The 14,089-nt window shown below is 49.2% G+C and overlaps 1 protein-coding gene across 1 annotated transcript in view; it reads left to right on the top strand.

Moving 5' to 3' along the window:
- TLN2 (talin 2) overlaps positions 1-14,089 on the top strand; it is a 443,787-nt gene that overhangs the window by 393,223 nt on the left and 36,475 nt on the right. The window contains exons 47-51 of the mRNA XM_004274706.2: positions 3,393-3,559; positions 4,491-4,674; positions 8,064-8,189; positions 8,391-8,507; positions 10,922-11,107. Coding sequence (XP_004274754.1) covers positions 3,393-3,559; positions 4,491-4,674; positions 8,064-8,189; positions 8,391-8,507; positions 10,922-11,107 — 780 coding nt within the window. The remainder of the gene's footprint in view (positions 1-3,392; positions 3,560-4,490; positions 4,675-8,063; positions 8,190-8,390; positions 8,508-10,921; positions 11,108-14,089) is intronic.

The following is a 14,089-nucleotide window of genomic DNA, read 5'->3' as shown; positions in this document are numbered from 1 at the left end:
CACCACTTACTCCTCCCATCAACCGTGACTGGCAAGAAGTAATAGCCCCCTTTTCCAGATGAGGAAACAGACTCGGAGAGGTGAAACAGCCTGCCCAAGTCGTGTAGCCAGCAAATGGCAGTGCTCTGATTCAGGCAGGCTGTTGACTCCAAACTGTGCTGCTAACCCCTGAGCCACATTGACTTCCGGAGAGAAAATTCACTGTTCTGTTTTGTTGTACCTTTTTTTTTTTCCAGTTTTATTCAAGTATAATTCACATGTAGCACTGTTTAAGTTTAGGTTGCACAGCATCATGCTTTCTTATGTATGTCATGAAATGATTACAATAAGTTTAGTTAACATCCCTCATCTCATATCAATACAAAAAGTATACATGTCTATATATTTTTTCATTGTGATAAGAACTCTTAGGATTTTAACCGCTTTCATAAAGATCACAAAGCAGTGTTAACTATAGTCATCATGTTGTGCATTGCATCCCTAGGACTTTCTTAAAACTGGAAGTTCGTGCCTTTTGACCACCTTCCTCCAATCTCACCACCACCCCACCCTACCCCACCCCCCTGCCATAACCACAAATCTGACCTCTTTTTCTATGAGTTTGATTGGTTTTTTGTTTTGTTTTCGTTTTTATTCAATTTATTTAGACTAAAACGAAAACAGTTCACCCATTTCTCCTACCCCTCATCCCCCGCCTCTGGCAAGCACCAGTCTGTTCTCTCTGTCTATGAGCTTGGTGTTTGTTTTTGTTTTAAGATTCCACATAAAAGAGAGGTCATGCAGTATTTGTCTTTCTCTGACTTATTTCAGTTAGCATAATGCCTTTGATGTCCATTCATGTTGTGGAAAATGGCAAGATTTCATTCTTATTTAGGGCTGAATAATATTCCATTGTGTATATGTACCACATTTTCTTTATCCATTCATCCATTGATGGACACTTGGGTTTTCTCCTTGTCTTGGCTATTGTAAATAGTGCTACAGTGAACATGGGGGCACATATATCTTTCTGAGTTAGTGTTTTCATTTTCTTTGAATAAATACCCAAAAGTAAAATTGTGGGATCACATGATAGTTCTATGTTTAATGTTTTGAGGAACCTCCATACTGTTTTTCATATAGGGCTGCACCAATTTTTATTCCCACCAAAGGTGTGTAAGGGTTCACTTTCCTCTACATCTTTGCCAACACTTGTTACTTCATTTTGATAATTAACATTCTGATAGATGTAAGGTGATATCTCATTGTGGTTTTGATTTGCATTTCCCTGACAATTATGTGGAGCATATCTGCATGTGCCTGTTGGCCGTCTGTGTATCTTTTTTGGAAAAATACCCATTGAGATATTCTTCCCATTTTTAAAATCAGATTTTTTTTTCTTTTTGCTATTGAGTTGTATGAGTTCTTTATATGTTTACCAGATATATGATTTGCACATATCAATATTTTCTCCCATTCAGTAGATTGCCTTTTCATTTGTTGGTGGTTTCCTTTCCTGTGCAGAAACTTTTTAGTTTGATATAGTCCCACTTGTTTATTTTTGCTTCTGTTTCTTGTGCTTTTGGTGTCAGACTCATTGCAAAGACCCAAGACCTATGTCAAAGAAATGACCAGCTATATTTTCTTCTAGGGGTTTCAGGTCTTACATTCAGGTCTTATATTTCATCCATTTTGAGTTAATTTTTGTGTATAGTGTATGATAATGGTCCAGTTTGATTCTTTTGCATGTGGCTGTCCAGTTTTCTCAACACCATTTATTGAACAGACTGTTCTTTCCGCATTGTATATTCTTGGCTCCTTTGTCATAAATTAATTGATCAGATATGAATGGGTTTATTTCTGGACTGTCTATTCCATTGATCTATGTGTCTTTTTTTATGCCATTACCATACTGCTTTAATTACTGTTGCTTTGTGATATAGTTTGAAATCAGAAAGCATTATGCCTCCAGTTTTGTTCTTCTTTCTCAAAATTGCTTTGGCTATTTGGGATCTTTTATGGTTCCATACAAATTTTAGGATTGTTTGTTCATTTTCTGTGAAAAATGCCATTTTACTTTTTTTTTTTTTTTGGCTGCGTTGGGTCTTCGTTGCTGCGCACAGGCTTTCTTTAGTTGCAGTGAGCAGGGGCTACTCTTCGTTGCGGTGCGCAGGCTTCTCTTGTGGAGCACAGGCTCTAGACGTGCGGGCTTCAGTAGTCATGGCACGTGGACTCAGTAGTTGTGTCTCGTGGGCTCTAGAGCGCAGGCTCAATAGTTGTGACACACAGTCTTAGTTGCTCCATGGCATGTGGGATCTTCCCGGACCAGGGCTTGAACCCGTGTCCCCTGCATTGGCAGGCAGATTCTTAACCACTGCGCCACCAGGGAAGCCCCCATTTTAATTTTGATCAGAATTGCATTGAATTGCATACGGTTTTCGTAGTGTTTTATACTACCAAACTACTAGTTTAACAATATTCTTCTAATCCACGAGCACAGAATATCTTTTCATTTTTTTTTTGCCTTCTTCAATTTCTTTCTTTGATGTCTTGTAGTTTTCAATATACAGGTCTTTCACCTCCTTGGTTAAGTTTATTCCTAGGTATTCTGTTCTTTTTGATGGGATTGTTTTCTTAATTTCTCTTTCTGATGTTTGTTGTTAGTGTATAGACACACAATAGATTTTTGTTTATTGATTTTGTATCCTGCAAGTTTGCTGAAATCATTTATTCTAAATTTTTTTTTTTTTTTATGGAGTCATCAGGGTTTTCTACATAAAATATCATGACATCTGCAGGTTGTGACAGTTTTCCTTCTTTCCAGTTTGGATGACTTTTATTTCTTGTCTAAAACTTTTAGCTTTTCACCTTTGAATATGATGTTAGCTATTGGCTTGTCGTATGTGGACCTTATTATACTGAGGTGTGTTCTCTCTATACCCACTCGGTTGAGAGTTTTTATCATAAACAGCTGTTGAATTTTGCCAAATGCGTTTTCTGCATTTATTAAGATGACTGTATGATTTTTACCCTTCGTTTTGTAAATGTGGTGTATCACATTGACTGATATGTGGATGTTGAACCATCCTTGCATCCCTGGAATAAATCCCCCTTGATCATGGTGTGTGATACTTCTACTGTATTGTTGAGTTCGGTTTGCTGATATTTTGTTGAGGATGTTTGCATCTGTGTTTATCAGGGATATTGTCCTGTAATTTTATTTTCTTGTGGTATCCTTGCCTGGTTTTGGTATCAGAGTAATTTTGGCCTCATAAAATGAGTTTGGAAGAGTTTCCTCCTCTTCTATTTTTTGAGCATTCTTTGCAGTGTTTCCTTTTTTTTGTAGTCTGAAAACCTATGGGTTATATTTTCTCCGTCTTCCACGCCCCCTGACATTTCCTCTCTGCCTATAGGTGTCCTTGGTGCTATCAGCTCTCCAAGCTGGGAACAAGGGGACCCAGGCATGTATCACAGCTGCCACTGCTGTGTCTGGGATCATCGCCGACCTGGACACCACCATCATGTTTGCGACTGCAGGGACCCTGAACGCAGAGAACAACGAGACCTTTGCAGACCACAGGTATGGGAGTGAAGGCTGTCCTGTGGGCTCCTGGATGGGGAGAGGTTCAGTATGGCCTGATGGACTTTGGAGATGCTGCCCAAGAGCCAGAAATGTGGTTATCCACTTTGATTTCAACAGGACGCTCAAGTGGGGGAAGTGACCCACGTAATCAAAATAAGTGCCTTTTCTCAACTGCAAGCAGAGTTGTGTTCCAGCCTTGCCTCTCACAGCCTAAATCCAGTCTGCCCCAGCAGAGGAGAGCTTTCTGATCTTTTTGCTTTCTAAGCTAAAAAGCTGTGCCCCTCATTTTTTCACCATCCCTAGTAGGACTGGTAGTGGTCCAGGCAGGCATGTAGCTCTTGCCTAAGTGAACAGTCAAGCTCCGAGCCTGCTGTCTCTCCCGGGCTCTGAGACTCTGCTTCAGAGGCTGGAACCAGGGTCTCCGTTTGCTGCTGGAGACCCCACATATCCTCGCCACATGTCCAGCACCTTTCTTCCTCTCTCTTCAGCCCCAGGACTGGGCAGGGGAGGAGATTCCCAGTGCCCTGTCACCCCTTCCAGAACCCAGCCCCTTGGGCTGTGATGTCCAGGGCAGGGTCCCCTGACCCATGTGTCCTCACAGGTCTCTGTAACTATGAAGTATTTTCAGGGATCGTGGGAACCACAGGGAAGAAGCTACAGGGCGGGGGGAAGGGGGCCAAACTGATGAGCCTGAATCTTGAATTGAAGCTTTACCATTAATCGACTATGTGAATTCTGGGCTGACTTTCCTCTCCTCTCTCCTAATTCTCTTACATGGAAGATGAGAGCCTCCTATTAAGGGAGGAGGAACGCATCACCTCTCTTCTTTAACAAAAGCCTGTAGAGGGGTTTCTTTTCCTCTTAACTACCAGTGACCAAGCTCTGCCCTTTGTCTCTCCTCCTCCCCACACTCTCCCGCCTTTCTCAGGGAGAACATCCTGAAGACAGCCAAGGCCTTGGTGGAAGACACGAAATTGCTGGTTTCGGGGGCAGCATCCACTCCAGACAAGCTGGCCCAGGCAGCCCAGTCCTCGGCAGCCACCATCACCCAGCTCGCCGAGGTGGTCAAGCTGGGGGCCGCCAGCCTGGGCTCTGACGACCCCGAGACCCAGGTAAGGTCCGGGCGGGCCTCGTGGTCCCACAGGCACTGTGCGCCAGGCCTCAGAAGAAAGCAAAGGCAAAATAGGAACTTTGGGTGTGGACAGCATGTGCACGGGTGCGTCTGTGGTTTGGGGACTGGTAGGAAGCAGTCATCTAGGCAGGATAGTGGCATGGACTGTGGTGTGGCCATGGCTATGGAGATAAGCCAGAAGATTTGAGAGGAGTCTATAAAGAAGACTCAGCCGGGCTTGGTAAACGATTGGACGCAGTGAGCGTTGGAGACGAGGGAGAGGGGGGAGGCCGGGAGGACTGCGCGTTTCAGCCTAGATCAGTGAATGGATGGTGGCTTCGTGTACCCAGCTGGGGCTCCCTGGAGGGAGGGCTGCCCCGGGCTGAGGTGCAGGTGAGTTCGCTTTGCAGCGTGTTGCATTGGAAGTTCCAGAGAGACACTCAGGGAGAACAGGTGTGTAGGCTTGAGCCTGCTCAGTTTGGGGGATGCGGATGTAGGGGTTATTGGCCGACAGACAGTGACTGCATCCACTGTCTGTGGAAGGAAGAGGAGAAGGGATCAAGACAGAGCTGAGGAATCCATTATTTAGGACCATCTTCAGGAGAGAGAGATACCTAAGGAGACTGAGAAGCAGCAGCCGCCGGTAGGAGGAAAGCCAGGGGCCTGATGTGAAGAGGAAGGAGTGCTGCAAGCCACCAGAGAGGCAGCCAAGGCAGCAAGAAAGACGGTCTGAGAGCCCAGCCCAGGGCCCTGCAGGGCAGTGGCCACCCAGCCAGGGCTGTGAGTGAGCAGTGGCCAGATGCGGGGGAAGGACGGAAGCCAGTGCGTATAGACGCCCCACTTGAAAAGTCTGGCTCTGAAGGGGAGGAGAGAGAGAGGAGCTGAGGGCCAGGGAAGGGCTCCACGCTCTGTGACTCTGCTTTGGATTTAGCCACTTCGCTGCTATTACCTACCTGGTCCTTGGTTCCCCAGCCTAGACCATCAGCTCCTCAAGGACAGGATTCGTGGTTTAGTGATCTTTGAAACCTACACACCAAGCACTGCTCTCACACATCGTAGACGCCCAACAGAGCAGTTCAGCTCTTGCTGAGCTAACAGCCAACCGTGGCCGTCATTGATGGATTCTCCCCACTCCCGAGTGCAAAACTTAAAAATCCCTCTGCTGTTTCAACCCCAGTGTGGTAAACACTTCAGTTTTCACTGCTTAAACCATACTCAGTAAACAAGCCTATGCGGCCCATTTGGACAACGCTGGAGAGAGAACCTCCTACCATCCAGCGCCAGGGTTGACGACAGCTACTTTCCGGTGAGCACAGGGCCACCAGCTTTGCTCCCACACGGCTGTGACCCTTCCCTTCCTGATGTCCTCCGCTGGAGCGGAGCTCCGTAAAGGAAACATTCCGTCTGTTGGCTTTTTACTCCTTCTGCTGGCTTTCTCTTTGATAACATCAGAGCTCAGATTGGCTGCCTCCGGAATGCGAAACACTCACAGAGGTCTGCCTGGGTATTGTTCTTACCCCCACGGAGGAAGGAAAAGCTACAAAACGCCTCAGTGGGGATGGAACCCACACTTTCCCCTACCTAGTCCGGCTCAACTTGGAATGAATCAGCTGGGAGGATTTAAATCTTTGGATACAGAGAAACGTATCGAATTGCTTAGAGATTTAAACTCCCAAATGGTCTAGATGTCCTAGGGCCCAGCTTCTTTTAAGACCGCCCGTGGGAGATGTCTCCTCAGAAAAGTGTGCCCACTCGCTGGTCGCTGTGCAGTGACCCGGGATGGGACAGTGTACGCCAGGTGTCAGCAGCACACCTGCCTGCTGCACCTCCCTGTGGTGGTCCCCGCCATTAGCCCGCCCTCACGAGCCCCATCACAGCCCGACCTGCCCTGTGGTTTCAGAGGTTGGCAGAGGTCCCGTTCACCCTGTGGGTGAGAAGCCACGGGATAGAGACAGGGAGGGTTGGGAGGCTGGGCAGTCATGGCGTGGCCGCGCTTGCAGGTTCTGGGACGCTAGAGTTTCTAAGACGTTTTCACGTCCATTATTCAGTTGATCCTGCCAGCAGTGCAGTAAAGGGGTAGGGCTGGCACTGCTCACCCCATTTGTAGATGAAGAGCCAGGGCCATAGAGCATCATACAGTGTGGAGGTGAAGACCGTGGCCCTTGTGATCACACTGACCAGAGTCTGAATCCCAACCTTGCCATTCCCAGCCTCTGCCGGTGTGGACACGAGCAACGTAGTTCCCACTCAGAATGGCAGTGATGAGGGTTAAATAAGATAACGTGCGTTGTGCTTGGCTCGGCCCCTGGAACACTGCCCTCAACGAAGGGAAGTTGTTGTTCTAGAAGTAGGAGTTGTTATTGTAGCTGCTGGACCCAGAAAACTTAAATGTAATACCCAATATCATGTAATTCCTAAATATGCCTGGTACTTGAGATTCCAAGTCTAACACACAGAAGAAGTGGCCTGTGGTCTCTGTTCAGTTAGAAGAGTGAAGATACTGCGTTCCATCCAGTGTTACATGGGTACACATCTGTATATTCACCCATTCTGTGAGCACTTGCTGAGTGCCCACTACACGCCAGGTCCTGTCCCGAGTGCAGAACACAACAGACAGAAGACCCGGCCGGCCCTCCTACAGCTTCCATCCAAGTTGAGGAAGAAGACAGATGGTGTCTGAGTGAATAAATAATAAAGTAATTCCACATACTGCTAAGTGCTATAAATAAAACAGGGCAAGCTGAGGGAGTTTCAGTGGGGGTGGGCTTATAGCTAGAGTGGTCAGGAAGGGTCTCTGAGGACATGACATTTGAGCTGAGACCTGAAGGATGAAAAAGCCGGGTTCCAGACAGAGAGGGGAGCAAGAGCAGAGGCCCTGAGGTTGGAATGAGGGAGGATTTCCAACAGGGAAGAAAGACAGACCCACATGCCTGTAACATGCTGAGTGAGTCAGGATCCCGGGAACCAAGTCTGGGGACGCAGGTGGGCTGCCACGGAGGCCTTGCAGGCCAGGGCAGGAGGCTTGCATTTTGTTCTCAGTGGTTTTGGTGACCAGTTCCGGGCACAGGTGCGTGGCATGGCGTCTCGGGGTGTCTGCTCAGCTGCCCTCATCCTTTCATAGGCAGCTTGTCAGCAGAGCCGCCAGCGAGGCGGTGTTTCTGAATATGCTACATCTAGCGGGGTCCCGCTCTCTGGCTCAGCATCTGACTTCCTTAGGGAGCTTCTTCAAGTCTGCAATCTGGTTTCCCACCCAGCCTCGCATCAGAGTCTCCAAGGCTGGTTCCTGGGGATTCTCCTGTGCTGCAGGCTTGGGAGCTGCTGATGGAGAGCCCTGCTCTTGGACTGTGCTCCTGGAGCAGCCTGCTCACCCGGGCCCATGCTGTCTTTCAGGTGGTGTTGATCAATGCCATCAAAGACGTGGCTAAGGCCCTCTCAGATCTCATTGGTGCTACCAAGGGAGCTGCCAGCAAGCCCGCCGATGACCCCTCCATGTACCAGCTCAAGGGGGCTGCCAAGGTAGAGTGGAGCCCCAATTAGGGGCAAGCGTGCCAGGGGTGCTGCAGTGAGAGATGCACGCTCGAGGGTATTGGAGGATGTGCATCTGAGCTCCTTTCTCACATAGAGGTGCTGGTCCTCGTGGCATTAGATCCGGAACTAAAAGGAGGGATGGGACCTCAGCACACTCCCTATTTTCTCTTGACATCTCTTCCCATGCAGGTGATGGTGACCAATGTCACCTCCCTCCTCAAGACCGTGAAGGCGGTGGAGGACGAGGCCACCCGAGGCACACGGGCGCTTGAGGCCACCATCGAGTACATGAAGCAGGAGCTCACGGTAAGGAGCCACCAGTCACCTCCCTCAGGCTCCGCATCCAGCAGCTGACCCCAGTGCAGCTTCTCTGAGACTTCTAGCATAAAGAGGTTTTACCTGGAACACCTGAGCTAGGGAGGCCCACTTGCCTGCCTGCTGGTACGTTTGTATCATGGAGACCCCAGGTGAAACTGACCTCTGAGTTTGGCTAGGATCAATTTGTAATTGTAATTAAATGAATGAATGTATGGCTTGGGACCATTCAGGTTTAATTCCACTAAAATTGCAGCATGAAACGAAAGTGCTACAGAAGAGTCCGGGTAAAGGGAAAATTCAGTGTAGCCGCTTGCCCTCGCCTTGAGCTTAAACGGTGTGTACACTGTGCAGCCATGTAGCCCCTGCTGATTCCCGTTGCCATTGGCAACAGCTCACGCTGCTGCACACGTACGGATTTGGGAGTCTGAGGTTGGCTATTAGGAAAACCTGGATGCCTTTACCTGGGACACTTCCCTTTAACATCAGGCTTCCTTCTGTGTGAGGTGTCTGATCTCAGAGACACTGACCCCATGTTCGCTCTTACCTTGTTCCACCGTCGTAGAGCGAGGGTGTCCTGGTGATACACTATGATTGTCTCCTGTTCTTTTGATCCTGAGACAATTGTGGATTGAATCATCCTTATCCCTAGAAATAGAAATATGCTGAAAATGAGTAGTTTCAAACTGAGATTTCTTTTTAATGGGAGGTCTGATTCAGCTTCTCTTTTGGAAGGAGGCGTCTTTAGAGGGTCACCTGTGAGGGCCACAAGCCTCTGAAGGGCAGCAGTAGAGACAAGCAATTCTGTTGGGTTTTGCTGGTGGAGGCTCGGGTTCTCTTGTCCTGTTTTTAATGAATCCGACCTTGGTTGGTGTTGTGCTTAGTTCTCACATGGAGAAGAAACTAAAAAACACAGGCCTTAAGGCTGCTGCCTGGCGCTAACCTGCTTGCATGGGCTGGGGGCGTCTTACCAAAAGTCTGGACACACATTCTGACAGGTGTGGGTGGGCCTAATGGTGGCAACGGAAGCGATTTGAAATTTGGAGCTCTCTTGGGAAATTACAGACACATGGTCGACCTAAGTATACCGATGTGGTTTAGAATTGACCCAGACTGTGCATTTTCGTGGACACAGGAGGTTTCCAAAGGAGCATCTGTCCCAAGACCCACGTTAGTGTGGAGGGCTCTGTCCATGTTCATTCCACTGCGGCATTCAGGGGTGGTCCTGGGCGGCCTGATGGTAGCTGTTCATTTTTAGGGGAGTAGTGATGTTTAACGGTGGTTGGCACATGGCAGGGATGCTGGCTGGGTCCTCCTTTCTGCTTCCAGGAAGACTTCCCTGCTGAAACGTGGCTGCCTAGGGCAGAAGACAGAGCAGCCCCACCTGGTTCGGGATTCCTCGTGTACAGGGACAGCCAGGGCACCCATCACTCATGGTAGAACCATGGCGGATGGGCTGGAAGCAGAAACGGCTGGCTTGGCTGGCAGGTGGCACTTTAAAGTGGGATATTCACTTACCATGGCTAATTTATTTCAGCTTCTCTAAAGGGGTGTGTGTGTGTGTGTGTGTGTGTGTGTCAATAATTCAGTGTGACAATAATTCACTGTGTCAACGTGGCACACTCAACCTGAACACCTCCACACAATTAGGCAGTTACATTTGTAAGAAAGGCTAAGAATAGAAGAAACCGAACGCTTCATTTCCCCCAGCCCCACACTCTTTTTTTTTTGCTGTACGTGGGCCTCTCACTGTTGTGGCCTCTCCCGTTGCGGAGCACAGGCTCCGGACGCGCAGGCTCAGCAGCCATGGCTCACGGGCCCAGCCACTCTGCGGCATGTGGGATCTTCCCGGACCGGGGCACGAACCCGTGTCCCCTGCATCGGCAGGCGGACTCTCAACCACTGCGCCACCAGGGAAGCCCCCCACACTCTTTTAAAGAGAGAGAACTGAGTCCAGAGCAATGCATCCAGGTCAGTCGTGCCCTGGAACCAGCAACTGGGCTGCGGAGTTTCTGGGAACTACCGAAGCAGGAGCAGGAATGGGCCAGGAGAACTGGGAAGCCGCACAATGCCGCCCGTACCCCACCCCGGTGGGGGTGAGTGGGTAACGAATACACACTGAGTGTCAGTTTCCGAAGGCAAACAAGTTAATGCTGTGGGTCATTCTCCCTCCCCACGTTGTCCCCATGAATGCCGAGTACAGGTGTGTGAGGCTTATGCACGCCGGAATCTTGAAAGCAAGAATGATATTACTGTATTCACCTTTCTAATTTCCTGCCCTCTGACGGTTTCTTCCCGTGGCTGGCTTGGTTTTCAGACACTGAGCCGCAGCCGGTAGGGGAGGCATAAGTTATTTCTGTCCTTCCCTTTTTGATTTTTTCAGCACTTCAATTTCTAACTTCCAGGTATTCCAGTCCAAAGAGGTACCTGAAAAGACATCATCACCTGAAGAATCCATCAGGATGACCAAAGGCATCACCATGGCAACAGCCAAAGCCGTGGCAGCTGGGAACTCGTGTCGACAGGAAGACGTGATTGCCACCGCCAACCTGAGCCGGAAGGCCGTGTCAGATATGTTGACGGCTTGCAAGGTAAAGGCCTTGGCGTTGTTTGGGGTGGGTAGGGTAGTGTTCGTTCACGGTTGAGCTGTTGGGTTCAGTTTGGAGAGGGGGAGGGGCTGGCCACGTGTAGAAGGGAGCTGCTCGTACCTTAACCTGTGTGTGTAATAGGCTACGAGGGAAGGCAGGTGTGCCCGTCAGCCCCCGGGAGGTGACTCTGCGGGCAGGTTTGTGTCTGAGAGGGCATGGAGTAGGCTTGCCGACTGACCCTCCCACTTTACCTCTCAGTTCTTCCTGAGTAGGCGGACACCTTCTTCCAGGGGCTGTAGTGGAGGCCGCTCTGGCAGTAGTAAAGCGGGCGTGTGACATTTTGTTCCAGGCCCTTCAAAGGAAAACCACACCCCTTGTCAGCCTGCACCCTTTCCTGCTTCCATAGGTCAGCAGCCATTCTGCCCCCGGAGGGGTGTTGCCATAATTGGGTGAGGCAGTGAGTGAGAGGAACCAGACAGAACGTCAGGGATCTGCCTTTTTGCTCTCTGTGCCAGACGTCTTGGAGCAGCTCCTCTGATCCTTGGGGAGACAGTGGGGGCCGCTGCCCTAAGCCAGTGCTCATGGAAGGAGCTGGGGAGACCTGAGCTTTATGACCTTCACTTTATTTTTGATCTGTTAAGCCAGAGAGCCGTAAGAGCCTCCCATTGAGCACCTCCACCCCAGACCTCCATCCTTCTAGGGACAGCTGTGGCCCAGGGACCCTGACTTCTGCTCCATGATGGACCAATGACCCCCCTGCCGTGGTGGGCAGATGGGGCTGAACCACAGAAAGGGAAGAGCAGCTCTTGCAGCTGGGTGTCCTCAGCAACAGGGCCCTTCTTTGTGGTGCAGTGAGTTGTGGGGAGAGCTGGTGCGGGGTTGGACGATGGCCTCTCAGGTTCCTTGGCAAGGGTAGGGTGGGCTGGGGTCCCTGGGCAGAGGCAGGGGGAGGCACCCAGGCTGAAGGGCTGGGTGTGGGGAAAAGCACCGCATTTCCTAGTCTCCCGGGTGTGGGGGAGGGTAGAGCGTGGGGAACAGGGGTAGGCGGGGGGGAGGGGTGGGGAGCAGAGGGCAGCAAGAGGGTTGGGCCACTGTCCTGAGGACCGAGTGCTCTGGGCCGGGGAGTTTAGACTCTCCTGAGGCCACAAGTACAGTTTTGATGCGCTCAGTGGAATCTGCCCTGGCAGAAGCGATAATTCCCCGAAGGGGTTACGGCCTCCATCAGAACAGTATTTACCAGGGACTTCCCTGGCAGTTCAGTGGCGAAGACTTAGCCTTCCAGTGCTGGGGGTGCAGGTTCAATCTCTGGTCAGGGAGGTAATATCCCACATGCCACTGGGGCCAGGCCAAAAAAACAAAACATGAAAAACAGAAGCAATATTGTAACAAATTCAATAAAGACTTAAAAAATGGTCCACATCAAAAACAAACAAAAAACTCTTAAAAAAAAAAAAGAACAGTATTTACCAGCCAGATATGGCCTGAAGGCCACCATGGTGTATATGCAGGGCACCTCATAGTTTTGGAAGGGCTGACGTGTATGTTCTGTCGTTCAATCCTAGATGGGAAGGGTAAAGGAATTCTCCTAATGTGAGCTTGCCAGAAAGGGCATGCAATAAGAACATATAGAAAGCCAGGGATGCCTACTGGTGGGTCAAGAAGGAACCCTCTGTGCCAAGCAGAGGGCCACGTGGCCATATTTGAACACCACCTTTGGGGCTGAGCAGGGCAGAAACGGAGGTGCAGTAGGTCCCATACTGACTCATCAGAGACAGGATTACGCTAATTGCTCCAGTGGGGATGCAGACTTCCCTATACCCTAAGTTTATTCTCGTGTCTGTTTCTTTCTGGTCTTCCTTTCATGTCCATACGTCTATGTCAGATACAATTTTATATCTCTGATTACAATGAATGTTACATGACTGTTTCTGCGTTACTAGCAGTCATTATAACTGACTCTTTATTGACCACAAAATACTCTGGTAATGAATATACTCTTTCCCCCACTATCAGATACTTAGATTGTCTGCAGTTTTTTTTAAATCATCAGCTTTACTGCAGTGAACATCTTTGGGTATATCTGTTTTTCCTGTGCCTTGGATGATATCCTTAGGCAGGCTCCCAGAAGTAGAATTAGGAGGTCAAATGGTGTGACATTCTAATTATTGCTCGATTGCTCTCCCCAAGGGCTCTACCAGGTTAGAGCCACCAGCCGTGACCAGCAGCTCCCGCACAGCTCTCAAGGAGGGCCTTGCACGTTACCTGCTGGAGGAGCATCATAGCCCTTGTCTTCCCCCAGTGGTGTCTCGTCGAACCAGACGTGGGCTCTGTCCTCACACTTGGAGACACGGGGGCGAGGCTAATTAAAACGCAGGAGGGTAGTGTATATACGTCCATGCCACTCTCTCGCTCCGTCACAGCTTACCCTTCCCCCTCCCCATATCCTCAAGTCCATTCTCTAGTAGGTCTGTGTCTTTATTCCTGTCTTACCCCTAGGTTCTTCATGACATTTTTTTTCTTAAATTCCATATATATGTGTTAGGATACGGTATTTGTCTTTCTCTTTCTGACTTACTTCACTCTGTGTGACAGACTTTAGGTCCATCCACCTCATTACAAGTAGCTCAATTTCGTTTCTTTTTATGGCTGAGTAATATTCCATTGTATATATGTGCCACATCTTCTTTACCCGTTCATCTGTCGATTGACTCTGAGGTTGTTTCCATATCCTGGCTGTTGTAAATAGAGCTGCAATGAACATTTTGGTACATGACTCTTTTTGCATTATGGTTTTCTCAGGGTATATGCCCAGTAGTGTGGGAAGCAGCCGCATAGCTCAGGGAGATCAGCTCGGTGCTTTGTGACCACCTAGAGGGGTGGGATAGGGAGGGTGGGAGGGAGGGAGACACAAGAGGGAAGAGATATGGGAAAATATGTATATGTATAACTGATTCACTTTGTTATAAAGCAGAAACACACCATTGT

This window comes from Orcinus orca, chromosome 2 (genome assembly GCF_937001465.1).
Source record: "Orcinus orca chromosome 2, mOrcOrc1.1, whole genome shotgun sequence".
NCBI lineage: Eukaryota > Metazoa > Chordata > Mammalia > Artiodactyla > Delphinidae > Orcinus > Orcinus orca.
This window is presented reverse-complemented; position numbering and strand designations above follow the sequence as displayed.